A 26,512-nucleotide genomic window follows, 5' to 3' on the forward strand; every position below is an offset into this window, starting at 1 on the left:
ACGGAATAGTTTGCATTAAGATAATACGGTAGGATGGGATATTTAATATAGGATAAAGGTCAAGGAGAATTTTGGATTGGGTAAAATGTAAGAGGCTTTCCAGCCGAAAAGTGGAGAATTATGTACATATATGGAATACGTTTGCATATGAAAGATTTCAGTAAAATAGGAAGGGATATTTGTATATTAAGGATAGCAATCGGTACATCAAGGATATGTACATATTTATATGTAAATAGAGTGGAAAAGATGAGATAAGATGAAGAATAACTGAAGATGGGATGGTATACAAAAAGAGTATGAAATGATGAATATATAGAAGATGGGAGAATATAATATGAAAGAAATAACTCAAGTTTAAGTGAGAAAAAGCTACAATGCAATTGGAGTCCATAAAATGGAAACACTTAAAAATTTGGGAAATAAAAACAATAGCAACAAATACAGTAGCAAAATATATATTCTGTAGAAACAAAACAACGTCCTGTGCTGCATCATTTACGAGTATTTTTTCGATTATTTGGAGTATGCGTTGTGTCATTATATGTATACAATATTTATCCGCCTGGCCATATGTATATGTACTTATTTTCCAGAATGGGGGATCTGTTGTGGAAGAGGAGTCGCTTCTGCCTGTTGAGTATCGCCGCAAAGGCTGAAAGGAATCATAATTGATTTAGCCTTAAAGCCTTCTTCTGATAATCTTAGAGAAATAATTGAGTAGAATTTTAAAAGTAAATTAAGTATATTAATTATTTCCATCCAATATAGAAGATATACTCGTCTTCCCATTTAAGATTCTTCATTCTTTCTCATGGCAACTCATTGCAAGTATTCCCATAAGAAATCCCTTTAGATTTCATTGGCCCTGTGTTGCTCGAGGGGCTTGGATGCATGGATCCATTTCGCTATCAATTATGGAACAGACTCTCACACACTCAGATCCGACTGATGTCCGTCCGGCCGGTGTTACGGCTTACGGGTTACGGGTTCCAGGTTAGAGGTTCCAGGGGTTACAGGTGCCAGGGTTGCCGTCTTACTGCTTACTTCTCTCGCGCTGAGGCGCTTGCGGCATGAGCTAAAACAGCTGCCCCGGTTTCGGTTGCCTGCCCCCCGGCCACGGGTCTGTTTTCGGGGTCTGGGTCGGGCAGGGTCCTAGGACTGTGTTCCGAGTTCGCTTGGCAGCCGTATATGCAAATTAGATGGGCGCGCTTATATTTATGAAAAATATGATGCGTACTCGTACATACGTACATTCGTACGTTTGTGTGTGTGTGTGTGTGCAAGTGAGTGAGTGAGCTACTCAAAAGTGGTGGCCAAGAGCAGGCCTATGTACGCATTCCTATGTACTCATACTTTTGTACAGTCCATAATTGTGGCCAACAAAATTGTATGTAGAGCAGAAAGCGCTCAGATAGGAGAGATAGGGGAGATAGGGCTCTGGTTCTGGTTTCTGGCACATGAGCCGCTTTCGGATCAACTCTCCACTCGAGAAACATTATTCCAGGCAAACTGCAAACAATAACAATCATGCATAAAATATAAAATATACACAAAAGGAAAATGAAAATGAAAAGGGAAAAGAATGAAGGAAGGAACAGATTGCCATCGCGCATACGCTGCGTTGGTTGGAAAATTGAAAAGCGCTCACAGATAGACAGCATAGACAGCACGGCAGGGCACACACACATACACGCGCACACAAAGAGATGGCTTAGGACTTGCGATTTAGCGATGAGTGCGTGACACGCTACACGAAGACTGTCTGAGAAGACATTCAAGATGTTATTTTAGCTCTGGTGAGAGATGGATTTGCAGAGGTATACCTCTAAAAGAAACCTTCTAAAACATTTTTAGCATTTATATTATATAGGCAAATATATTTTTAAATTTGGGGGAACCCATGACAACTTACAGACTCATCCACTTGGCATATTTGCAGTCCAGTCCTGTATTTATTCTATTTATTAGCTGTGAGTTATCTTTCGACTCACGTGTCTCATCTCTCACGCACAGCCCTCGAACATAGGAGGGGTGTGGGGCAAGGGGCACTGCTCTGTGTATACAATGTGGATATATATTTTGCATACGCATACCTTGGCACACAAACAAACATTATTATCTAAAGCCATTATGCCCAGATTGATGTGCGTTCGAAGGCATTGGCTGTAGATGGGAGCTGGGTACTTGGTGCTACTTGGTCGTCAGGTTAGGCCCCAAAAATGGGGTTGTACGTACGTACGAGGAGGTATATGCCCAGCAGGCTGGCAGGCTGGCAAACGGTGGGTGGCGGTGGGGTTGAGCCAAAGCATATTGCATGCTTCGCTGACCCGATAAAATGTCTTCCAACCCACCCACCGAAACCCATCAGACATCAGCAGCCACCAGTACCATCCGCCCATTCTGCCATCCTGCCATCCAGCTTTCGCATCGAGTGGCTGGTCCTCGAGTGCCTTTGATTTTTCTATTACGCTTTGGCAAATTGTGTGCTGCCTGACTGGGTGCTTCACCTGGAACAACACCAACAAACAACAATCGTTATAATAAATGCAAAATATAATCAACAAAAGGAAGGGCGCACAAATCAGAGGGCCGCAGATTTAGATACTCTTGCGGATCGATCGTTTCACTTTACGTCGAGTTACCTGGCCACTTTCCAGTGGGGTTCTCTTCTGCATTGCAAACATCTTGACAAAATAAACAGCCACCTCCCAATAGGGTACATTCGAGGGCTCGAATCTATATCCAAAATGGGTAGAATGACACTTTGATTTGTCATCCTTGAGGAAATTTTGTTTGCCAAATTAATTAACCAAAAATTTGACCTCGACACTTGGACATCCCCATCGCAGCGCAGATTCTGTGTCTGTCTGTCTGTCAGTTCTTTTCGGTTCTGTTCGGAATTCAATCCACTTTCAACCCTTTGATGAACCGATTCGAGTACTGGGCGTGACAACAGGCTGGCGACGACCCGGCTGCGACCCGCTACCCCTCCCGGTTCGTTCATATATAAATCAAGCTGGAAATTGCGCTGGTCGAAGGACCCTCTTCAAAATATTTAATACCACAAGTGACCCCTGTCCACCGCTGGCGTCCAGCAGCACGACCATTTCATCAAAATCAAAATCAAAAAACTTGCAACATCAACCGGGGAGGAAAAAGAGCCAAAACAGAGCCGAAAGCCCAAACCCGAACCAAAGTCCGAGTTCATGCCAGTGTCCCGAACCCAGGGAGAGGTCGAGGCCCAGGATAAGCCGCCAAATCGGGTTGACAACTTCCCCAGATGTCCGTGAATACATACATACGGATGTACGGGTTTGTTTGCTTAGGAATAGCCTTCATTGCTGCGGCTGCTGCTGGATGGCAAAGGTTACGCGTGCGTCCAGTTCGTGCCCATCGCAAAAAACCGCAACGGAACGGGACAGACCACACTCTTCGTGGGTCAGAGCTGTCGGCGCATGACCCACCAAATGGGCGCGCCCAAAAGTCCACAATTTGAGTATGATTTATGGGCGAGCAACCAAGTGACCAAGTGGTCAGAGGGAATGATTAATCGATGCCACAGTTCTAGTGCTTATAGAACCACTCTGGAACACTTAAATAACGAATATCAACAGGAAATTGACTCAAGAAAATGATCGAAGCCATTAACGATTTATGTACCATATATATTTAATTATATCTAAGATGTTGCATGAAAACTACTGGAAAATATTTACTACCATTAAAAGAAACACAAAATTAACAAAATATCAAACATTTTCAGCAATACATTCAAACCGAAGCCGGAAAATATTCCACAGCATAATTTGTCCTTCAATGAACTTTAATATATTTTTACCAAAAAAACCCCCACATTTTGTTTTGGGGGGGGGTTGTATTTTTTTTTTTTTTTTTTTTTTTTTTTTTTTTCAAATTTTATTTCGTTGTTTGCTGCGGTCCGGTGCGTAGGCTCCGGCGGCAGCGATCGGCTTCCGGTGGCCCGCTCTGGTAGCGGGGGGAGGTGGCTTGAATTGGTGTTGGTCCGAGCTGCGGCTCCGGCGGCAGCGATCGGATTCCCGTGTCCCGCTCTTGTAGCGGGGGGCGGTGGTTGCCGTTTGGCAACTGGGTCTTCTTATGGAGATTACGTTGAGAGGGTGACTGCCCTCTATTTCGCTGGCCCTTAAGGCTCAACGATATAATCAAGTTAATAAATGTTTTACGACATGTGTCGGAGTAGAAGTGAACGAACCGTTCGTTTATTTGTAAAATCTTAAACTAAACTTAACTCCCAGATCCCCCGCTCGCGAACCATTCATGCAAGAATGGAATTCGCTGACCACCGCACATCCGCCAGAATCAGGCGACGGCCGTTGGCCAATGGAGTGAGGGACGGCCCACAACAGCGTCAGTGCTGTGTCAGCTTTCTGAACTGAGCGCTGCAAGATGTTATGTGTGGGGTGGCGCAAGATGATGAAGTTAAGGGGGGTGCGATAACTTGTAATATGTGTTAACTACTCCCCTTGGGTGATCCCTGTCCTCGGGGATGCCAATCTCCTTGATGACATTCTGGAGCCTGAGTGTGGAGGTTCTCCGACTCCAGTAATGGTGTAAAAGCATCAAGCCACAAAGCGCGAAACTGACGGCTACTCCTGCCGCGAACCAGATCTTGGGTGATCCGCCGGATGTCACATCATTCTTTAGCTCTTCTATAACTTGAATGTTGTGTTCGTTCATCCGTCGCAAGAGTGGTAGGCTGAGGACTTCGTCGTGCCCTATTATGGTGAGTAGGGGGAAGCCGCGGTGCCTGGTACCTTGCTCACGGTTCCGTTGAGATTCACGTATGTGGTGTCGTTTATTGTGGCTTTGCTCTCAAATGTAACGAGATTAGCCCCTCTTGTTGTTACTAGAGGTCCGTTGTCCACGCTGACCCTCGCCGGCCGCCCGTTGATGATGATTATGCCATCGTCCACCAGTGTGACGGGCTCTAGGTGGCTCGGTTGTGTGCGGCATGAGGCTGCGCCTCCGGCGTGTATCTCGCGGGCGCAAGTGCTGTGTGCGGCCTGCTTGCAGAATGTCGCAAAGTTGGTGGCGACGCATTCGGTTACCGCCAGGATCCCCTCTTCGCATTCTGCTACAACATTGTCTTGTAGTTGTAGCACGGTGTTGTTGCGCGCCACGGGAAAAATTAGGATTTTCTTACATCTACTTTTAATCCTAGGATACTCAACTAAGACATGGATAACAATATTGGATTGAAAAATTTTAATTCTAGATACATCCATAAGACTAACTATGGGGACCTCCGTGAGCTGTTCGTTAAAGATAGACTTTAGGTCGTTATGATTGAATATGATAGGGTTTATTATGTTTGACTTGGCAAGTGTGATGGTCAGCATCAAGTTCTGGATTTCTGAGATAAGCATTCTATTTCTTGCTAGTAATGTTTCATATAGGTGAGCGGTGTCTACCAGATCACCTTGTTTTTCTTTCAATATTTTGTTAACCGTGTCGGTGAGCAAATTGATTTGTCTCTGTGCCTCTGTGTTGATCACTGCCTGTCTATTGTTTGACTCTATAAGTTGAGCTTCTGTTAATTTGATTCTTTCGAGGTCTGATGCATCAGGGGTACCCGCAACAACTTTGAGTGCTGTTCCCAAGAAGTCTAGGCTTCTTGCCATTCTATGGTGTATCATTAGGGCGGACAATATGTTCTTCGCGTGTTCTATATCTACTTCTAACAGCTTTCGCATATGTGATTGGGGAAATAACTCGGACATTTTTGCAGTATCATCTATGATGTTCCCTAACTCGGTCAGATTTGTCGAGTGCCTCACCCAGCTTCTTTGTTCCCACACCAACACATCTCCGTCCCGTACCGGAATGTAGTTCGCCTGGGAAAAGTCGGTAATCCGCGCATTTGTTGTGGTAAGGAGTACGAGGAGTATCGCGGCCAACCTGTGGGAGTGATAATCAGATTTGTAGTAATTGTTGTTTGATTATCTCAAATTGTCCTTATGGACCACCCTCCCTCTAATGAGGACAGATGTTCCCAGATCTGCCTGCACCCGTTCTTCCGTGTACAACGGGGTTAGCTTGTTTCCTAACCTCCTGTTATTCTTTGGGTATACTTTTTCACCTACTTCGAAGACTCTGTTTTGTCTACCGGGGTTAATCCTGCCGAGGTTGTCCTTTTGTGCCCTGTCGATTTTGGCTTTAATTGTCAACTTAAGATCTTTGTTGTTGGTATGAACTGCTTCAACCGGCCTCTCGTCTATGACCGAATGCAACGTTTTGTTGTATTCTACCGTGGCACGCATGATTAGTTCGATTGTATCGTCGATTTTTTTGTCGATCTTTATGCATCTTGCAATCTCTGCCAAGGTACTGTGAAACCTCTCTACCTGCCCGTTGGAGCTACTATGAAGAGGAGGTGCGTTAACTACATCAACTCCGTATTGGCTTTTTAACAGAGACGTAATTGTCTCGGAACTAAAGGCGGCTTCGTTGTCGCAATATATGGTCTTGGTATTCGGGTAGAAGTTCATCAATTGCAAGATGGGGGCACGTACTTCCACTATTGCCCTGGAAGCTAGGGGTTGCACAATGGCAAATTTTGAGAATTTGTCAATGCAGGTCAAGAAGAGTTTTTTATCTGTAGAGAAGATGTCGATGTGCAGCATTTCTCCTGCATACGACGGAATTGGGGTCACTCCTAGCTCTTGTTTTTTAGGGTGTCTATTATACTTTGCTTTGGTGCATACTTTACAGTTTATGACTACTTCATTGGCGAGCTTCGTCATCTTTGGGAAATAGTAGTCCCGGAGGATCTGCTTAACGTTTTCCTGCGCAGCCCTATGGGCACGATTGTGTTCTGTTGTGGTTATTTCCACTTGTTCGCTTGCATCTGTGATGTCGTTCACGAAATTTTTGCAATGCCAAAATTTGGTTGCCGGAAACCTCAGCACTAGGTCGTGTTGGAGGGAGGCTAAAGTTGGAAGGTCGCAGTGAATTGCATTCACGACATTCGGGTTGACCATCTCTTTTACTGATTCGATCAGGGAGTCTCTGTTATTAAAATGGATTATGTGGCGGGTTTTCCCGCCGAAGATAATGAAGTTCCGCCGTAGCGGCTGGCTTGCTTCTTCCAGAATTATCTGGTTTCTGAAACAATTTAGAGGCTTATCGGTGGTCTCCACTGTGTAGGTCAGTGAAAGCTCGCTGTGCATAGTGGCCGCGTCTGACTGTGGCTCGTCCTGTAAGTTATTAATGTTTTGTCGGGACAAAGCGTCGGCGACGTAGTTTTCCTTCCCTGGTTTATAGAAAATTTTAGCGTTGTGTTCCTCTATAAAGGCTTTCCACCGTTTAATTTTCGCGTTTGTGTTTTTTTCAGACACGGCGAAGGTCAGGGGCTGGTGATCAGTGAAGATTCGTATCTCCTTAGTACCGTATAAGTAATTTTGTAGTTTCCCTATGGCCCAAACGATGGCTAGTAGTTCCCTCTCATTTGTGGCGTAGTTCAGCTCGCAATCTTTAAGTGTGCGCGACACCATTGTTATTGGTCTGCCATTTTGGGAAAGCACCGCTCCGATGCCGCTTGCTGAGGCATCGGTGGTTAGGTCGAAAGGCAGTTTAAAGTCTGGGTACGTTAGTACGACATCCTCTGAAGCCAGTATGTTTCGCAGGCGGCCGAAAGCGTCGCGTTGCGTTTCATCGAACTGAACCGAAACTTTCTTTGACATGTGCTTGCTGACCGTGCCATTTTCTCCTTTGAGTATGGCAGTTAGGGGTCTTGCTATTGCCGCGAAGTCTTTGACAAAGCTCCTATAGTAGCTTGCTAACCCGAGGAATGACCTGAGGCTGAACAGCGTTTTTGGTTCAGCGTATTCCTTTATCGCCCTCACCTTCTCTGGGTCTGTCTTGGCTCCGCCCCTGGTCACTATGAAGCCTAAGAATTCAACACTTTCTCTGAAGAACTTTGTCTTTTCCGGGGCCACCCTCATGTTAGCTTCGCACAGGCATTTCAGTACCGTGTCGATGTGTCTGACATGGTCTTTTTCGTTTTCGGAAAAAATTATTACGTCGTCTACATAGACATAACATGTTTTCCCAATCTGTTCGCGTAGAACGTCGTCGATTGCCCTTTGGAAAATGCTTCCCGCATTTTTAAGTCCGAAGGGCAAGCGACAGAATTCGTATTTTCCTCCGTTTATTGAAAACGAAGTTTTTTCCCGGTCTTTTTCCGCCATATATATTTGGTGGTACCCTGATTTCAGATCTAGGGTGGTAAAAAACCTTGCCTTTCCCAAATTTGCTAAAATCATGGGTATGCTAGGCATAGGGTATCGGTCGGCGATAGTTCGCTCGTTCAGTTTCCTGAAGTCGATTACCAGCCGTTTCTTCCTGTTGCCGTTGGAGTCGGTCTTTTTCTTGTCTACGACCCAAATCGGACTGTTATACGGTGACCTAGATGGCCTGATTATTCCGTCTTTCAGTAGTTCTTTGACTTCTTTGTTCACGAAGTCTGCTGCTCCCATGGGGTAGGGATACAATTTAGAGTAGACTGGTTCATTACTCTCGGTTCGAATGGTGGCGATAACTGAGGTGTTAAAGGGAAGCGCCTCGCTAGAGGTCGAAAAAACTCTAATTCTCTTCAGTATCATTTTCTTAAATTCGGCTTTTACCGCATTTGGGACCGTTAGGTCGTCGACTTGGGTGAAATTTACACTGTCGCATTCGTGGAACTGAAGCTGTTCCGTTACGTTTCCGTATTTGATTGTTTTGTCGCGCAGGTTTAATGCCGCTCCCGCTCGCGTTAGTGAATCGGAACCTATAATGGCATCAAACGTATTTAGCGTGTTCAACAAAAAAATGGGGCTTTTAGCCCGAAAATGCACATTATGCACTTATTTCTTACTTCACTGGAGCCATGTATTGAGCTCACTGTGAAGGGGGAGTCAGCAGCAGTTACGTTCTTTAGCTCCTTTATGGGCTTCACGTAATTTTTTGCCGCTCCGGTGTCGATTAGAATTTTTAGTGTTTTGCCCGCCAATTGTCGCTCGACGAACGGCAATTGGGAGCGCTGTCTAAAAAATTAAGCAAGTCGTTGCCGGTCGGGTCGTTTTCTTCGTCGATCTCGGCGACTGCGGCCTCGGCTGTATTCGAGTACTCTTGTTCTTCCTGGTTATAGGCCTGCTGCACTATGTTATTTACCCGTTGGCGTCTCTGCCCCGATTGACGCTGGGACGAATTCGGCCTTTTGTAATTGTTATTACTTTGAGGCTTTCCCCAGCTTGTGTCCTGCCTAAATTTGGATAATGAAGGGTCTACCTCCATAGGCTGCACTTTATTCTGGTCAATAATTTCGGTATCCCCGCGCTTTGGCCAGAGGTTGTCCTCTTGCGGCTTGCCTTGGCCTTGCTTAGGAATGAAGTGTGGATTTTTATCCTCACCTTTCCATTGCTTGCCTTGAAATTTATTGTTGCGTTTGTTGCCCTCGTAAACAATAGATTTGTCCTCTATCGCTTTTGCGTAGGATGCCGCGAATGCACTTCTTTCAATGCTATTTTCGGCTTCCCGCGCTATCGTAGCGCGGACGGGAGGTCTTTGGGCTGTGCTGGCAGCACCAGTGATTTGAGCGGCCGTTTGAGCCCTGCAATAAATGCGTGGAGGGCGTCGTCCCTAACCTCCTTATTCAGGATGGTTGCCGTGTCCGCATTACGGGACATGACTATTTTGTTCGTGACGAGCGTGAGTTTCCTCTCGACTTCGTCATAGTATGCCATAAGGTCGGCGTCACCTTGTCGAACCATTTCCAGATTCTGACGTAGTACGCGTAGGGACGTTTTGTCCGCGTATGTGCAATCTAGCCTGGCCAGAATTGCATCAAAATTTAACACGGTATTGTGGGACGTGAGTAGCGCTCGCGCGGTACCGCAAATTTTGTTTTTCAAAATGGCCACAGCCTCGTAGTGTGCCTGGCTACCTACATAAATTTTAAAGACTTCGTATGCATCTACGGCAGATTGCCTCCACGACACATATTCCTCATGGTTTCCGCTAAAGGTCGGCACCGATTTCACAATGTCTAACTTAACTTCGCACTTTATGTTAGGGTCGATGGTCACTCTTTTAAAGGTTTCTACTTGAGGGGTTTCTATAGTTAGGGCATTCACTTGATTCCTCATTCTTTGGATTTCACTGCTGAAATCCTGTGTTAAACGCCGTTCTTGTTCGGCGAGGGCGTTGGCGATCGCGCCGTCTACCAATGCTTTTATCATTCCTGCATCCATTTCTGACCGATTTTGTTTCGGCTGTGGGGGGCGATACCCTAGGTCTAAGCTTTCGTCACTATCGGACTGTACTTTTTGTTCCCTATAACTCCAATTCATGGGCAATTACTGAGAAAAAATCAAACCACACAGCAAGATATCAAATGAACAAACTCGGGCGATCATTTATTTAACCACACAGATGCACTCATTCGGTTTCAAAACAAAAACTTATTGTATTGCGTGACGTTCACACTTGCACTGTCAGATATTTAAATTTATTATGTTTTTTTTTCAAGCAGCGTTTTCACGCAGCAGCTTGAGTGGTTTTAATTAATCTTTTTAATTTTTTATTTTTCTTTCTCTCTTTTACTTTTTTCAAAATCTATTATCTTTTGCGAACAGTCACTTACATGGTTTTATCTTTTGGGGACGTGGATTCTCTTAGGATATTTCCAATCCCGTTGGGCGCCAATTATCTTTAATCTATGTTAGTCCTAGCTGCGGTCCGGTGCGTAGGCTCCGGCGGCAGCGATCGGCTTCCGGTGGCCCGCTCTGGTAGCGGGGGGAGGTGGCTTGAATTGGTGTTGGTCCGAGCTGCGGCTCCGGCGGCAGCGATCGGATTCCCGTGTCCCGCTCTTGTAGCGGGGGGGCGGTGGTTGCCGTTTGGCAACTGGGTCTTCTTATGGAGATTACGTTGAGAGGGTGACTGCCCTCTATTTCGCTGGCCCTTAAGGCTCAACGATATAATCAAGTTAATAAATGTTTTACGACATGTGTCGGAGTAGAAGTGAACGAACCGTTCGTTTATTTGTAAAATCTTAAACTAAACTTAACTCCCAGATCCCCCGCTCGCGAACCATTCATGCAAGAATGGAATTCGCTGACCACCGCACATCCGCCAGAATCAGGCGACGGCCGTTGGCCAATGGAGTGAGGGACGGCCCACAACAGCGTCAGTGCTGTGTCAGCTTTCTGAACTGAGCGCTGCAAGATGTTATGTGTGGGGTGGCGCAAGATGATGAAGTTAAGGGGGTGCGATAACTTGTAATATGTGTTAACTTGTATGTATTTTATTTTATTATGAAATATATCAAAATGATTTTTTAAAAAAATTTGAGAATATTTTGGTATATTTTACTCAAGAAAATCAAAGCAGAAGTCTGCTAAAATGCCTAAAATAAGTCGGAGAATGAACATAGGATCTACTTAGGAGCGCTTTGAACCTTTATAATACAAAGTTTTCAGAAATATAATATATTGATCTACGCAAAGGAGTTACATAGGTATTTATATTTCAAAAGTATAGAAAAGTTCCTTACCCATGTATTAGAGCAGACTCTTATTGGTATATCTATAGAAAAAAGGCTGCTGTACGCAACAACATTAATCTGCAACAAATCAATCCTGCCGACGGCTTTACAGCATTCAATTTTCGCACAATTTTGGGGAATATTTAATCTAAACAATATATAAACAAAGGTTTACTGTGGAGTAATAAGAATTAGAGAAGAAACAAAAATATAACTAGTAGAAATACGAAAATATTAAATATTAATCCATTAGATGAATGATAAATAATTAGTTTAAAGATCCAAATTAAAGAGCTTTGTTAAATGGAGAACATATTAAATGGGAAAATGCAACCTAATGCCTACGGCTAATGCCTACATATGTATGTATTTCATCTCAGATGGCGGATACACTCGTGAATAAAAACTGAATAATTTAAATGTTCATCTTAAAGAGTTCCCTCCCCTTTTGGAGGCGGCAGGACCCTGAAATGCTTTAGCAGATGCAGCCTGTGAATTTCCCTTTTGTTGCTGTTTACCCTACTCTGCTTCTTGAATATTAAATGAAAAGCGCGAGAGCAAAAAAATACAGCAACGCGAGAAAAATGCGAGTATTTGTGACAAGTGCAAGGTAAAAGTATACATACATACATATGCGTGTATGTGCGTTTCAGTATACATACATATGTATATGTATGTGTACATACATATGTAAGTGTAGGTGCGACCTGGTAGCAACGACCTTTGCACAAACAAAAACACACTTATGGAATGCTCTCGTATTTATTTTGAATATTTTATGAATATTAAACAAGTTTTTCTATTTTCGGCAGAATAATACACATTAAAAAAGAGAAATGCGTATATATACATAGCGCATATAGGCTATAAGGAAACTTTACATAAGAGCAGTATAAGTGTCTTTTATTCAACTTTGCAAAATGGTTTACTTATATAAAACGGATCAATGATAAGATTACTCTATGATTCTTGGACCAAAAACGTTCAATTAGTTAGTGCTTTAGTGCTGGATATTGTGTCTAAATGATTCAAACGTTTCTGAATAGTATTTGCCTCACTTAAAGAAATGTTCAATTGCAGGATTATTATATAAAACTAATTTTAATTTGGGCATACAATTAAATTAAATTTGCTTTCTTTATTTCTTGTAGAAGGCGGGCTATCCGCCGAAGAAAGATATTCCTAGATGGAGAAGAATGTGTCTAAAAGTAAGAGGGGAATCATATAATATAGAATAGCAATATCTCGTATTGAATGCAAAATTTATACCCATTTTCATTTCACACTTCACGTCAGATATATTCAAATTCGACTTTCGCCTGCATTGGCTTCTCGAAAATAATTTTCGTGATTTTTGTCGACTTTCGGTTTTTGACGGCATTGAATACTCTGTATAGATACTCTATGTCTTTATCCCATAGATACATATCTATGGAATATCCATTCACATAATTTACTTTTCTATGCATTTTTTCCTTGCAAATTTTATAATTGTTGTGACCGGTTTGCCGCAGTGCCACGTAAATTTCAAGGCACTTCCATTAACGAGTTGATTAAAATTTCCATTTTTCATTGCAAGCACCGAAACATCCAAATCCATCCCTGAAAAACAGGGCGATCTGGAAAACCAGTTTATCCCAATCCCATCCAATGCAATCCTTCAATTCCAATCTCTTTTACCCCGTCCGAAAGGATCGCTGTGCCAACAGCTTTTGGTTAAACATTTCACGGGGGCATGCAACAGTTAAAAAGGCTTTATATAAGTATGCAGAAAATAAGGAAAAAAAAGAAAAAAGAAAAGGGAACACCCAGCGCTGGGTGGGCATGGTGGGGATGTCTGGGGGTGTGTGTCTGGCTGGGGCAGGTGCAAAATGCAGTGGCAAGTGTAAATGAGGCAAATTTCAAAGTCAAGTTTACACGCAGCAAATGCTTTTGTGCATCAACGCGCTCTGCCGCCACCTCGGGGCCCTGGGCCTCGTCCTGCTGCTGCTCCTCCTCCTCCTCCTCCCTCTGCTTCTGCCGCCAAGTCGTGGCTCACGTTTTGGTCCAGGGCCAGGGCTTCTGTCTCGCTGGCTGAACACCTTTCTCAGTGTGCTCCTTCTTGCCTGCTCTCTCTAGCGCATGCACCAGTTGCGACTGCATAAGAAATGCTCGCCTTTCAGTACACCAAACGTCATATTTTTAGGTTCAATGCCAGATCTAGATATTGAGGATAAGTCTTGCTGCACAATTTTTAATACAGCATAAACTAAATTATAATAATCAAACATCCAACATTTAAGGGGAAAAAACTTAATTCAATAATTTGATTCTACCTTGTCACTTTATTTTTCCAACCAGCTGCTGTTATTAAAACTGCAACTTTGGGGTTCTTCAATCAAATAATAATTCCCTACACAATCATTTCTGCTATTAAAAATAAATAATTGATTTGTATGCTTTATAGCATTTAGCATATAACGCATGTCCACTAAATAAAAGCCACATCCTGTTGAATATACATTTAGAATCCATTAACCCTGTTAACTGGAGCAAAGTTTTGCTTCCTATGTGAATGTTAAGCACTGTACAGACGCCTGGAAATTCGATGCGCTTTACATTTTTTTTCGACAGCGACTTCTCTCGTGAATTTTATTATGCCACACCGCCCCACCACCACCTAGTGAGGCCCATCTACGAGTATATATGAACATACATACATACATACGTACATATGTATATAGGCAGTAGTAGATGGGGGCAAAAAATGAGCATTTATAAAAAAGTGAAAATGATTGCAGTCTCTGGCAGGTCCAATGCTTTAACACTCTTTAACTTGAATACTTTTAAAATTTCTTAGCCCAGCAAAATTACAATTTTCAGCGGCTTCCGAACAGATGAGGCACCACAAATATTTATATATTTCTATCTATATTTCAGATTGAATGATGGGTATGATGGGGTCATATATTCACTGTTTAAATTTCACATAAGCGTGGACACATTTGCCATGGTTTGACCTTAACCCCCGGGCCGGAAATGCAAATGAGGTATTTAAAAATGTTTTAAATTTGTTTAAAATTACACAAATGTTAGAGTTTTAGATCGAAAGTATTGGATCTTGGATCGAAAGCATTCCGAAAGAATTGCAATCAGTAAAATCAAGAAAATACATAGAAGAACTCATGCGAAGATTCCCACTGCAATTACATGTATGTATAAAATGTTTAAAAACAGGAAACGTGGACGTGCCAGTGGGAGCACTGACATTGTGCTGGTAATGGAACTGGAATCATACCGATCTTGAATTCATATTCATAATTCAACTCAGAATTCCTGTCACTGACCAAATTCGTGATGCCCCATGGGGGAGAGGGTATATCCCTCACAAGAGAAAAAATAAAAAATGCAAGAAATGTTCTAAATCTGATGCAAAAAAAATGGAAAAGTGAAAGTGTAAAGAGCAGAAAGCAAAGAATGAAAACAAAGAGTGAAAGATGGGTAGGTGAACGGTGGATGGTGGATGGTGGAGAGCTCTACTGTTAAGGAGGGTGGGGCGGGGGGATACTCTGACGACAAGTTGGGGAATTGAATTATGAGTTTGACAAGCGGCACGGAGCAGGACACAAGAAAGGACGTCGAATAACTCATCAGAAGGTTCCCAGAGATTGGCGGGCAAGCACTGCAATTACATAAATTCTCTGTACATATGTATGTATGTACTTACAGCATTTACATACATATGTATGTATGTACATATGTGCTGTAAAGTAACGTTAGATCTCCCACATATGTAAGTATGTTTGCAGCCCGCCCTCTCCATCTCTTTTGCCGCTGATGTAAATTGATGTAAAAGCAGCAAAACTTTCATTTGCCTTTCGTAATTAGTTGAGAGTCGTGTCCTGGCGAAGGCGACCTACGAGCGGGTGAAAAAAGGGATACATACACACATATGTATGTACATACGTGTAAATGCTGGCACACACAGGCACCACAGCGTACGTCTGCGCGTGTGCGTGCGTATATGTACCACACACACACGCATAGAGTCCTGCGGGTCTGCAAAATATGTACATAAACGGCCACACATCGCACACATGAAACTCTCTTTCACTCTCTCTCTTTCTAGCTACCCCTCTCTTTCTCTCGCACTGCTATATCCTTTTCTGACGCACACTCATACGCACACGAATAACCGTTATCCACATGTGTATCACACACATAAACGCGCTCGTATGTGTGAGTATAGGGGTGAAACGACGTCCGTGAGAGGATAAACTGAGGACATCATTATGGGCGGGGCCCAAACTCCCACAGAGTTCAAAGGAGAGTGACAGCGAGAGCGAGAGAGAGAGAAAGGGACATAGAGGGAGGTGGCTGCATTTAAAAATAAGAAACAACAAAAGGCTGTGGGAATGCGTGGGTGATGATTGTTAATGCCTCCCCCTTTAACCCACGCTTCTGTTACCACAACTATAAATAATTCCGCTGGTGGCTACTCTGATTGTTTTGCTAGGGACATGCATCCATAATGAGCCGTACGGGGTACAGATTTATAAAGAACTAAAATATATTACCCGCAAGGACATTCAAATTAAGCTTCAGGCGCGCCAAACAGAAAAGCTTTCGACATTTAAAAGACTTTCCAAAAGCTTCAGCAGGTTCACGCCAAAGGCGCCAGATGGCGCCTAGTAAGATCCCACCTATCGAAAGACCTATCGAAATCACTGCAGCTGGAACCGATCAGTGCTGCCATTTCAGCTTATTGAAGGCTATCCATAGCAATTTGGTATGATTTTATGAAATTGTGAATTTTGGAAAACTCTATTAAAATGGAAACATAAAGACGACAGCGTTAAGTTTTGGGCAGAGGTGCTAGAAAAACAACTTATTTGAGCCACTTGCTATAATTTCGATTTATAAGCTCTGCCTCTCTTGGTCTAATGCCAACATTGAATGAATTTTCATGCGAAATAAAACTTTGAATGCAATATTAAACAAAAGTCTTAAAAATTAATAATTAAAAATAAAATGTTATGCCAGTTTTGAATTTAATAGCTAATAATGACAATGTATTTATGTTTTTTTGGCATTATCGGAGTTATCTTTTTAGCTCTATATACGAATCTTGCTTATTGTGATCCTGAAACTCTGGCAGCACTGTCTTCAGCCGATCGCGCCAAGCCAATATTTCTCTAGGGTTTCAGTGTTGGTCACACTGTCGCGTAAACAAACAAAACGAGAACGAAAAACGAAAAATTCCAAAAAAAATTCTTGAAATAACAATTGATTTTTTATCAATAAATACCAACGGAATTTTTTAGGAAACAATCAAAAAAATCAAAATCATATAAAGCGGAAGCCAAACGAAGCGGATAAACTTTTCCACTCTACAAAGATAATCTGCATAGGGAATTGTGTGGTGTGTTTGTTGTGCCGAGGGGTGGTGTAGACAGGAGGAGGAGCAGGCAGAAACAAGTTTTGGATAACGACAACGGGGGGTGGGGGCAACGACAGCGACAACGACAGCGACAGCGGCCCCAGAGGTGGCAGACATCAGCAGAACCAGAGCGCGGCAGCGGCCGAGGCAGCGGTGGCAACGATAACAAGAACGACGCGAAAGGTAGTTAACGACTTGACAGGGGAGCCGCCGCCGCAACAACAACAGGAGCAAGAACAAGCATAAGAATAACAAAAACAACGTTGCGTGGCAGCCAAAAAGAGAGGGAAGAGAGCGACAGAGAGGGGAGACGGCTGCAATGGTCAGAAGCTGAGAAACAAGAAACCGAGAACCGTGAGAGAGGAACAGGTTCTCTGCATCAGCATCAGTCGCAGCAGCAGCAGCGGCAACGGCAACGGCAACGGCAATAGGATCTGCATAAAGGGAAACCAGAGATAAGATCGATTTGCAGTGGGACAGACAGACGGACGCACGAGATACGAGATGCCACTGCTCCTCCTCCTACTACTGTTGATGATGATGCTCCTCCTGCTCAACCCGCTGCCAAATGCCAGGGCCATGCTGTTCGCCAGCAACATTTCCACCTCCAGCAGCAGCTCTAGTTCCAGTTCCCCGCCAGAGATGCCGCCGCCGCCCACATTCCGGCAGTGTGAAACCATACGGATTGAGATGTGCCGTGGGATCGGCTACAATGAGACCTCCATGCCCAATCTGGTGGGCCACGAGCTGCAGACGGATGTGGAGTACACGCTGCAGACGTTCGCGCCGCTGATCGAGTACGATTGCAGCTCCCAGCTGAAGCTGTTCCTGTGCGCCGCCTACGTGCCCATGTGCACGCCGAAGGCGCCGGTGCACGCGATCGGCCCCTGCCAGAGCCTGTGCGAGTCGGTGAGGATTCGCTGCCATCCCGTGCTGCAGGGCTTCGGCTTCCCCTGGCCGAAGGCCCTCGACTGCGATCGTTTTCCCAGGGAGAACAACCACGAGACCATGTGCATGGAGGGGCCCGGCGAGATGCATTTGCCCATGCAGGAGCATGAGCTCTACGGACCAGTTGCTGGCGGAGGCGGCATCGGCGCGGGCGGAGTGGGAATGGGAGGCGGCAAACTGCCACTGGACTGTTCGGGACTGGGCAAATCCCATCTGTATGTGAAGCTGCCGCGTTCCGGTCGCTGTGCACCGCTCTGCGAGGCAGATATTCTTTTCACGCCCAGCGAGAAGCATCTGTCTGAGATCTGGGTCTCCACCTGGGCATATGCTGCCCTCGGCCTGGCCTTTGTGGCCACTCTGTGCCTCCTCGTCGGCGACGACAGCAAGCTGGCCAGCGCCAAGTGGTCGCGCCTGCTCACACCTTCGATCTGGTGCCACAACATGGTCACCATCGGCTGGACCGTACGCTTTATCGTTGGTCGCACGGGCACCGCCTGCGGCACTGATCCCCAGGCGCCCAACGAGTCCCTCCTCAGCGTCGATGGCCTGTCCAATGCGGCCTGTGCGAGTGTCTTCCTGCTGCGCTACTACTTCGGCATGGCTGCCTGTGCCTGGTAAGGATGGCTCCCATCATTTCTGACTCCCTTCTAATCCCCTGTGATATCCGCTTGCAGGTGGGCCATCCTGTGTCTGGGCTGGCATCGGGATATACGCCGCCACAGTCCCGATTCAAAGGGGCACGTGGCCATTCCGTCCACCTACGGCGGCAGTCCCGTCAGCCAGGCCGCCTCTTACAGGATGGCTGCCAAGGCGAGTGCCCATCAGAATCTGGCGCAGAATAATTTTGTGTGCTTTGTGGCCTGGGGCCTGCCGGCCTTCCAAACGGCCGCCGTCATTGTGTTCCGCTATGTGGATGCCGACGAATTGCTGGGTAAGATGCGCACGATCCACCATGGAGATTCCAGCTAATCTGTGATTCGTGGATTCCTTTGCAGGCGCCTGCTTTGTGGGCAACCAGTCGGACAGGGCCCTGCAGGTGCTGGTGGCCACGCCAGTGTTCATCTACTGGATCTTTGGCTCAATGAATCTGATATCCGGCTACCTGGTGCACTGCCGCAACAAGGAGATTCTGCGCAACACCAACTCCCTGAGTCTCCAGCAGCAGCTGCAGCAGTTGAGTGCGCACAGCAGCTCCGGCATTGGGATCTTTCTGTTCATCTACGGGCTGGCCAGCGCCCTGCTGCTGCTGGCGGTGATCTATGAGTTTGCCAACATCGACATCTGGCTGAGTTCGGGGGAGACGAGCACACCGCTGTGGCCCTTTCTGGTGCGCGCCTTCATGGAGCTGATGCTGGGCATTTGCTGCTTTGCCTGGGTCCTCGGTCCCAGCATATCCACCATGTACAAGCGCCAGATATCGATGCGTCCACAGAAGCAGTCAGCCGCTGCGGCGGCGGCAGCACCAACAGCAACAGGAGCTGCAGATGCACCATTTGGATGGTCAGAGCAGCTCCCGGGGATCGCATGCCGCCTGCAGCAGCACCGTTGTCTCCTATCATTCGGTGCGACCCTCGCATCAGTCTATGGCCAGTGCCCCGCTGCCCAGTCCCTACAAGCACAAGTCCCCGCCGCCAGGAGCCGGCTCCATTTCGCTCAATCAAATATCAAACTACACCTTAGGCCGCAGCACTGGCTCCCATCATCATCTTCACCATCATCATCAGCCGCAGCAGCACCATCATCGTCACAGTCCCCAGCAACTGCAGCCACACCACCATCATCAACATCATCATCATCATCAACAACAGCAGCAGCAGCAGCAGCAGCAAAAGCATAAGCAGCAGCAGCACTCTTCCTCCTCCCATCGTTTGTATTATCCAGCGGGTAGCCAGAAGTACAGCCACCACAGCAACTACTATCCCCAAATGCATCGCTATGGGGATGAGACGCTGCTCTAAGGATGGATGGATGGATTCCTCAGCTAGTAGAAAGGGTTAACTAAATTATGTTTTGGAAAATTGTTATATCAATGGATGCCACGCCCACTCGGCTGTGTGGGATCATTCCATTGAGTGCTAGTCAAAATCAATGCGTTTCGCCTTATCGCAATCCCCACCCCCCCTACCATTTGTTGTATGTACTGTGTATATATCCCTACCCTTTATTAGGATCCTCTTTTCGTATTCCCACTCGTATTCCCTTCCCTTGGTGTTGTACTTAATTCGTAACCATTCTTGCCTTTCTTTTGTATTCTCTTTTTTTTTTTGTTGATGGAGTAACAACGCAGCTACCAAATACTGTGATACGCATGTTCATGTCCTCAAAAGCAGAGGCCCCGAGACTTTGCTGTGTCCTCCTACCTCCCGCACTCCCTCCCTTCCTCTTTCTCCTCCCTCGCTCGACCCACAAATCGAACCGAAAGTGTACTTAATGGGAACGCAATCGTATTAATGTGTAATGCTAGCATTAATTCCTAAACTGTATTCAGTGTGCCATTAGCTTTAAGGGGAATACAAAATACAATATTACACACACACACATATATGTATACATATATATATACCTATATATATCCTCGATATATTCGCATACTAATCGATGATTTGTTTTTGTAGTAATTGTATTTCTTTTATTTTAACTTATTTGCTAGCGAATAAATTGTGTCGAAAAGTTGAATATCATCCGCGTTTTGGTTTTACCATTTTGTAAAAAGGAGTATCAAAATCTCTCTCTCACTCTCTCTTCCCTCTCTCACTCTCTCTCTCGGAGCTTTTTCCCACCTGATGAGCAAGCGAGTGAGTGAGCGAGCACCTACTATTGTGGGCCCTGCTGCTGGGTTTGGGGCACTTGTGGTGCCGGTACCCCCTCGCTGCGTGCTGGGGCACACAGCACGACAGTCTCGTTGCGATTCATGTTGTTGTGATTGTTGTTCTGCAACTGCTGTGGCAATGTCCAATTATTGTCAAGGTCCTCGTCGCCTTGGATTTTGGCCCTTTGGTAGCTCTCCATTTCGGTGGCATATTTGGTGTTGGTGATGCCCAGCAAGGAGGCCAAACCACCGCCCACATAGTCGATGCCGGCTAAGAATTTATTGCCCATGCGGCTGGCCTTGTAGCGTAGGCGCGGCCCCAACGCCATTTCGCGCTACGAATGAAAAATGAGTCACGTTAGTTCGATTGGTGGCAACATATGGCAAGGAGCAAGAGAATGACGCACCTCGTCCAACTGTACATTGTAGCCCTTGTCGGGCACATCCGCCTCTGTCTCGCTATCGCTGGATGAGGAGAGCTCCTCCATGACGCCGTCACTGAAGTACAGCATCCGTCGATTCGATTGCAGTTCAAGGGCGGATACATTATCGGTCTCGCTGATGCTGCCGCCGCCACCAACGCCGCCGCCGTTTCCGGCGATGTAGCCATTTGCTGAAGCCACCGACATCCTAGTGGTAGCAGTGCAGTTCCTAATCCTAATCCTAGTCCCAATGGCACGGCACGGCACTTAACAAAGTTGCTGATGATATTGATGAATACTTAGTGCTTTGAATGTCGCGCACGGAGTGAGTTTTTGTGTTGTGTGTGATGTCCGTTTGGGTTTGAACGGGCCGACACAGCCGCTGTTGTTTTGGTCATGAAAACACGTTACAGTCGCTTCACCAAATACAGCGAGGGGGGTAATGATGTCCTTGGTTTCGGGGCCGGCGACTCACAATCGCCTTGCATCGCGTGCCATGGGGGCATTCTCAGTAGTGTGCAAATCAATAAATTAAATGCCGCTTCTTCTTCTTCTGCTGGCCGGCTTAAAACCAATAACGATAAAAAATACGACACTTAACCCACTTAAAACCCCTCTATTTAAAAAGTGGTGCCCACTATGCTACACCGCGGAAAATAATACTGTTTGTAAAGGCTCGTTGTAGCTCCATCCTCCTCTTTACTTACAAAACAAAAATGACCACCGACATCTTTCACCTGTAATGCGTAAAATATTTTAAAGTTACATCAATTTCGTGAAAATATCAAATACCCCCCTGGTCGACAATGGGATAATGTTGTATTTTATTGATTGAAATCGTATTCCATGATTTTGATATTCAGTTTAGTATTACTAGCTAGTTGGCCATCTCAGCCCTAAAAGAATAATTTTATCCGATAGATACATCAATTTTCTACAAGATTGGCTAGTTTTCAAAAGTCCTTTTTTTAATTGTTTACATAAAAGAGGTTCAAACAAAAACGGCCAAAGCATAAAACGAAATGTTTACTAACTGTGACGTTAATGTTGCTGGTCAACCAAGTTTCTTATATGCGTATGTACTTTTGTATACCTTATTTCCTTTAATTGATGTTAAATTTTGTTGTTCCAAGTTCCATTGAAACATTAATAATGATTCTATCCTAGATTGACATGTTTTTTACCATTTTATACCAAGAAGCTGTTCAAAAATACCAGTATATACCATGATAAAATAAAATACTTTTCGGATACTTTTCTAGTATCCATCGACAATAGCATTTTATATGCCCAGGCGATGCTGATCACGGTCACACCTAGCAGCTGATTGTAGTTCTGTCTTCTTCACACCATTTGCATCGTCTACAAAAAAAAAGAAAAACAATTGCTTCCATTGCGGGGCAGGCAGCAAAGTTGCGTCCAATAATGGAGTCGCCTACGTTTTATCCAGTGGCCAAGGGTAACGTATCCAGCATCGCCATTGAAGGCCTGCGCGACTAAGCCACTGCCTCATTAGATTTTCAGGTCACAGGCATCTCGCGGAGTGGACGCGTGCGCAAAAAGTCATCGAAACTGTTGGACTTCGAATCCCCGGAGGAGGTTGAGAAGAAGGCAAGACGCGGCCAGGGCAGGCCGCCAGCCAAGTATCCAGGTCGAGGTCGCCCACCCAATGCCCTGAGGGAACGGGAGGCCGAACTGGAGCGGGCACTCGAGCATGAGATGCTGTTTGATGATCACAATCTATCCGAGACAGAATTACACATACCCGCCCCGACAATGGGCATCGTGCTGATGAACTCCGACGACGAGCTGGACAACCTGGTGCAGGATCTGGTCGACGGCGTCGAAGCGGAGGCCACCAACAACGAGTCCACCATGCGCCAGAGCCTCTACATGCGCGAGAAGACCAACAATCGCAAGATACTCAAGGCTGGCAAAGTGGTCACCGGAAAGCCGTATCGCAAGGACAAGGGCAAGACGCGATACACAGCCTACAGCCTGTGGGCGCGTGAGATTCGCAAGAGGGACTTCCAGGATCTGGGTAAGTGTTGGAACCCTGATTGACGGGCCATGGCAGGAAATCAGAAATCAATCCTCTGACTCGAATCTTTGTATGCTCCCCAAGACTTTTCCAATGCCGCCAGACGCCTCAGCGAGCTGTGGGCGAATGTTTCGAATAGGGAGAAGATTGCCTGGCGACGGAAGGCAAAGGTCCAGTCCACAAAGGCCCGGGCACGCGAGAAGAACGGTCTGCCGCCCCTGCCCACAGCCAGCAATGGTAGCACAGCAGCCCCAGAGCCGCCACTGCCCGAGGGGAACTTTGTGAACCGTGCAACGACAAGTCGCACCCGGAAACTGGCCGCCGATCGACTTGAGTCGGCGACTACGGCGCCATCAACACAACAACCGACGACGCCGCCAGCGACATTGACTGGTGGACCGAGGCGCAACACAACCCGCAGCTGCAAAGGGCGTCTGCCATCGGCTACCAGTAGATCTTCGACTGGGAAAAAGCCACCCGCCGTGCTGCACTCCCCCTCGGACACAGAGCTGTCGCCGGGAACGGGAACGGGCACGGGAAGCCAGCGGGAATACCAGCTGCCGTCGGAGAAATCCAATATCGCGGCTATCGATGCGGCGGCCCACCTCAAGCTGCTCGGCGAGAGCCTTACGGTGATCGGGGAGCGCCTTAAGAAGCACAACGGACATGTGGCCCTCTCGGGCAGCCTCTCCGTGCTGCTGGACAGCCTGCTCTGCTCCATGGGGCCGCTCCTCTGCATGACCACGCAGATACCGGGCCTCGAGAATAAGCCCCAGCTGCGGAACAATCTGGCCAATACGCTGGACAACATTGCATACGTGATGCCAGGACTCTGAATGCTACACACACACACACACACACACAGTACACTTCCAGCCAACCAAACTTCCACACGGCCAACAGACAGAGCGACAGAGTGGAGTGGTGTGGAGTGGAACGGAATGGAATGGAAGGGGGGGAAATCTTCTGTATCATCATGGACTGAGCTTCGAGGGAGCTTCATGGCAAGCGGCAGGCGGCACGGTGTATACATACATACATACATACATACATATTTATGTAAATTAAGTATTAGATGATTATTTTAAGAATGTGGAATATGTCATGGAATACTCTCTCTCCTCCTTCGTTTCTCTTTTCCCTTAAAGGCCTTGCTACACGAAGGGAAATATTCCAGATATAATCCAATCCCATTCAAATGTTGTAGAAGGAAAACCTTTCCCACACATATTTGATACTCGATAGAACATCTCATAGAACAGAGTGTATCTAAGTTTTTAGGTTGGACTACGATCCTTGATAACCTTAATAAATTAATTTGCCCTAATTTGAACAAGGAATGCCATACAGCGGCACCGAGAAATAAATCTCGGGGGGATAGATCCCTTTTATTGCATAAAAAACAATTGAGTTGGATTCGCAGGCAAGGCATAAAAGATTATTTTATAGCATGGAAAGCAAGTTGGATACAAGTGAAAGTTATTTATTATTCATTTTCATCTAATATAGGAGTTGAGATATTCTCTTAGCTCAGGCAAAGTCTGCCCCACAGGAGATTCTTCATAGTTTCATGGCAACTCATTCAAAGTATTCCCTGCACGAAATCTCTTTAGATCAATTCTCCATTAATTCTCTTTGCCCCATTGTGTTGCTCGAGTGGCATGAATGGCCTCCACTCCGCTGTTTGCTCGTAAATTAGAAACAAATTGGCCAGCTATCAAAGGACAGAGAGTGGGCAACCATAAGGACTTGAATGATTCTGCTTTCAAAAACCAGAAAATGGAAATAGATTTCCCTAATTGGCAGAAGATCTAGCCACACTTTAAATATATATTTATTTTCCTCTTTGGTAACAATTAAATAAAATTAAATTTAAATTGTAAATTTAACGAACTACTTCGGGACGCATTGACTCCAAGCAGTGATAAAAAAATATCTCCGATTTCCGCTTTTGATCACAGTGCTCGTGTCCCATGGACCAGGTCAAGGGCATAGGCAAAGAGCTGCTCATCACCGCTGATGGCGCACTTTGTGATCGTCTGATCCATCGCGGCACTGCTGTAGATATTGCAACGCTCGCCTTTTTTCCAGAAATTGAATTTTTTATCGGAACCAACGGTGGCGATGCTCTGGTGTATGGGATGCACCCGCACATCGTTCACCGCATAGATGTCACATGAGGAGTCGTCACTACTGTATTGGCGATGGCACGTCAAATCGTAGTTCTTTCGGTTCTCGGTGGTATCTGGGATGTTCCGCACATGCATGAGACCTTTTGTGGTGACGGCGACGTATCCGGTGGGACGTTGGTTACTCTGGAAGACGGCAATCGCTCGGACCTGCTGCCCGTCGGTTTGGTGCTCGGATGACTTGGTTAGATCCTCGCGGCTCAGTTCGAAGGGGCCATTTTCCAGGGAATAGCTGATGATGTTCTGGTCGGCACAGGCCACCACGGCCAGCGGATATAGCACATGGGCAGCGAAGCATCGCTCCGGCAGTCCAAAGCTCACCACGGGCTGGGGATTGCGAATATCCCAGAACTTGACGGTCTTATCCTACGATGCAGTCATCAGGAGGGGTGACCTGGGAGTCCACAGCCAGTGGCAGGAACGAACTCCCGCTGAATGGAACTGCTTCTGAGAGACGTTATTGGTGTCCCGGTTCCATTCATACACACTGCCGCCGACGTCGCTCGCGTAGATGCGATTACCGTCACCATTCCAGCTGACATCCAGGAGCGGAGCAGACAGCTTCTGCAGGCACTTGGCGGTCGTGGTCTCACTGTTGGCATCCACTTCCCAGACACAAACGGTCTGGTCTGGCAACTGGGAGTGAATTCGAGTGCCGATACCGCATCGCTGGGAGGTTCAAAGGCCGGAAAACCCTTTAAAAAATTATAACAATAGTCGGTCATTTTGTTAAAGTGTACAAGGCGGTCCTTGGTTTATATTTGAAAATAATTTTGGTTGATTTGCTTTGTTTTAGCTCTAAGAAAAACTTTTTGATGTCGACTATTGAAATTCCGACAGTCAAACTACAAAACTAACCGATATCTGCATCGTTTCCAAAACTACTAAAGGTTTGATTTGAACTGATATAAAAATATAATCAGAATCAGTTTCAGTTTCAGAAAGGACAATAACTGATCCATTCATTGGATCCTTCCCTAACTTCGAACATATAAAGTGTATATATATATATTCGCGATACTTATACGAGTTTACCTCCAGATGGATGTCCGAATATCTTGTCTTGATTCATTTCGAGAGAATGGAGATTTGAAATGCGGCGGACATATTTTAAATTCAAT

General features: G+C 45.7%; 4 protein-coding genes across 4 annotated transcripts; 2 read left to right on the forward strand and 2 right to left on the reverse strand.

Moving 5' to 3' along the window:
- The first annotated feature begins 17,060 nt into the window (after nucleotides 1-17,060).
- On the forward strand, nucleotides 17,061-20,612 carry LOC111074382 (frizzled-4). Its single transcript, XM_041596222.1, has 4 exons — nucleotides 17,061-18,544; nucleotides 18,605-18,861; nucleotides 18,926-19,383; nucleotides 19,415-20,612. Exons 1-4 carry the CDS (start codon nucleotides 17,487-17,489, stop codon nucleotides 19,886-19,888), a joined length of 2,247 nt encoding a protein of 748 aa, XP_041452156.1. The 5' UTR covers nucleotides 17,061-17,486; the 3' UTR covers nucleotides 19,889-20,612.
- Nucleotides 20,539-21,710, reverse strand: LOC111074383. The gene is made up of 2 exons (XM_022367137.2): nucleotides 21,147-21,710; nucleotides 20,539-21,074 (listed from the first exon to the last, which is right to left on the reverse strand). Exons 1-2 carry the CDS (start codon nucleotides 21,366-21,368, stop codon nucleotides 20,745-20,747), a joined length of 552 nt encoding a protein of 183 aa, XP_022222829.1. The 5' UTR covers nucleotides 21,369-21,710; the 3' UTR covers nucleotides 20,539-20,744.
- A 759-nt stretch (nucleotides 21,711-22,469) lies between these two features.
- Nucleotides 22,470-24,059, forward strand: LOC111074369. The gene is made up of 3 exons (XM_041596197.1): nucleotides 22,470-22,620; nucleotides 22,678-23,202; nucleotides 23,287-24,059. The coding sequence occupies exons 1-3, from the start codon at nucleotides 22,587-22,589 to the stop codon at nucleotides 24,036-24,038; spliced, it is 1,311 nt and encodes a 436-aa protein (XP_041452131.1). The 5' UTR covers nucleotides 22,470-22,586; the 3' UTR covers nucleotides 24,039-24,059.
- A 1,098-nt stretch (nucleotides 24,060-25,157) lies between these two features.
- On the reverse strand, nucleotides 25,158-25,822 carry LOC111074392 (protein Rae1-like). The gene has a single exon (XM_041596180.1). The coding sequence runs from the start codon at nucleotides 25,467-25,469 to the stop codon at nucleotides 25,158-25,160; it is 312 nt and encodes a 103-aa protein (XP_041452114.1). The 5' UTR covers nucleotides 25,470-25,822.
- Between the last annotated feature and the right edge of the window lie 690 nt (nucleotides 25,823-26,512).

Source organism: Drosophila obscura, unplaced genomic scaffold (assembly GCF_018151105.1).
Source record: "Drosophila obscura isolate BZ-5 IFL unplaced genomic scaffold, ASM1815110v1 contig_97, whole genome shotgun sequence".
NCBI classification, from domain to species: Eukaryota; Metazoa; Arthropoda; class Insecta; order Diptera; family Drosophilidae; genus Drosophila; species Drosophila obscura.

What these genes read in the sequence shown, in the direction of transcription:
- LOC111074382 (XM_041596222.1), top strand. Translation starts at nt 17,487, where the DNA reads ATGCCACTGCTCCTCCTCCTACTACTGTTGATGATGATGCTCCTCCTG. An exon ending in GGATGCCGACGAATTGCTGG is followed by an intron (nt 18,862 to 18,925) that starts GTAAGATGCGCA and finishes ATTCCTTTGCAG; the next exon opens with GCGCCTGCTTTGTGGGCAAC. An exon ending in AGCAGTCAGCCGCTGCGGCG is followed by an intron (nt 19,384 to 19,414) that starts GCGGCAGCACCA and finishes CAGGAGCTGCAG; the next exon opens with ATGCACCATTTGGATGGTCA.
- LOC111074383 (XM_022367137.2), bottom strand. Translation starts at nt 21,368, where the DNA reads ATGTCGGTGGCTTCAGCAAATGGCTACATCGCCGGAAACGGCGGCGGC. An exon ending in ACAATGTACAGTTGGACGAG is followed by an intron (nt 21,075 to 21,146) that starts GTGCGTCATTCT and finishes TTTCATTCGTAG; the next exon opens with CGCGAAATGGCGTTGGGGCC.
- LOC111074369 (XM_041596197.1), top strand. Translation starts at nt 22,587, where the DNA reads ATGGAGTCGCCTACGTTTTATCCAGTGGCCAAGG. An exon ending in GTTTTATCCAGTGGCCAAGG is followed by an intron (nt 22,621 to 22,677) that starts GTAACGTATCCA and finishes CTGCCTCATTAG; the next exon opens with ATTTTCAGGTCACAGGCATC. An exon ending in GAGGGACTTCCAGGATCTGG is followed by an intron (nt 23,203 to 23,286) that starts GTAAGTGTTGGA and finishes ATGCTCCCCAAG; the next exon opens with ACTTTTCCAATGCCGCCAGA.
- LOC111074392 (XM_041596180.1), bottom strand. Translation starts at nt 25,469, where the DNA reads ATGCATGTGCGGAACATCCCAGATACCACCGAGAACCGAAAGAACTAC.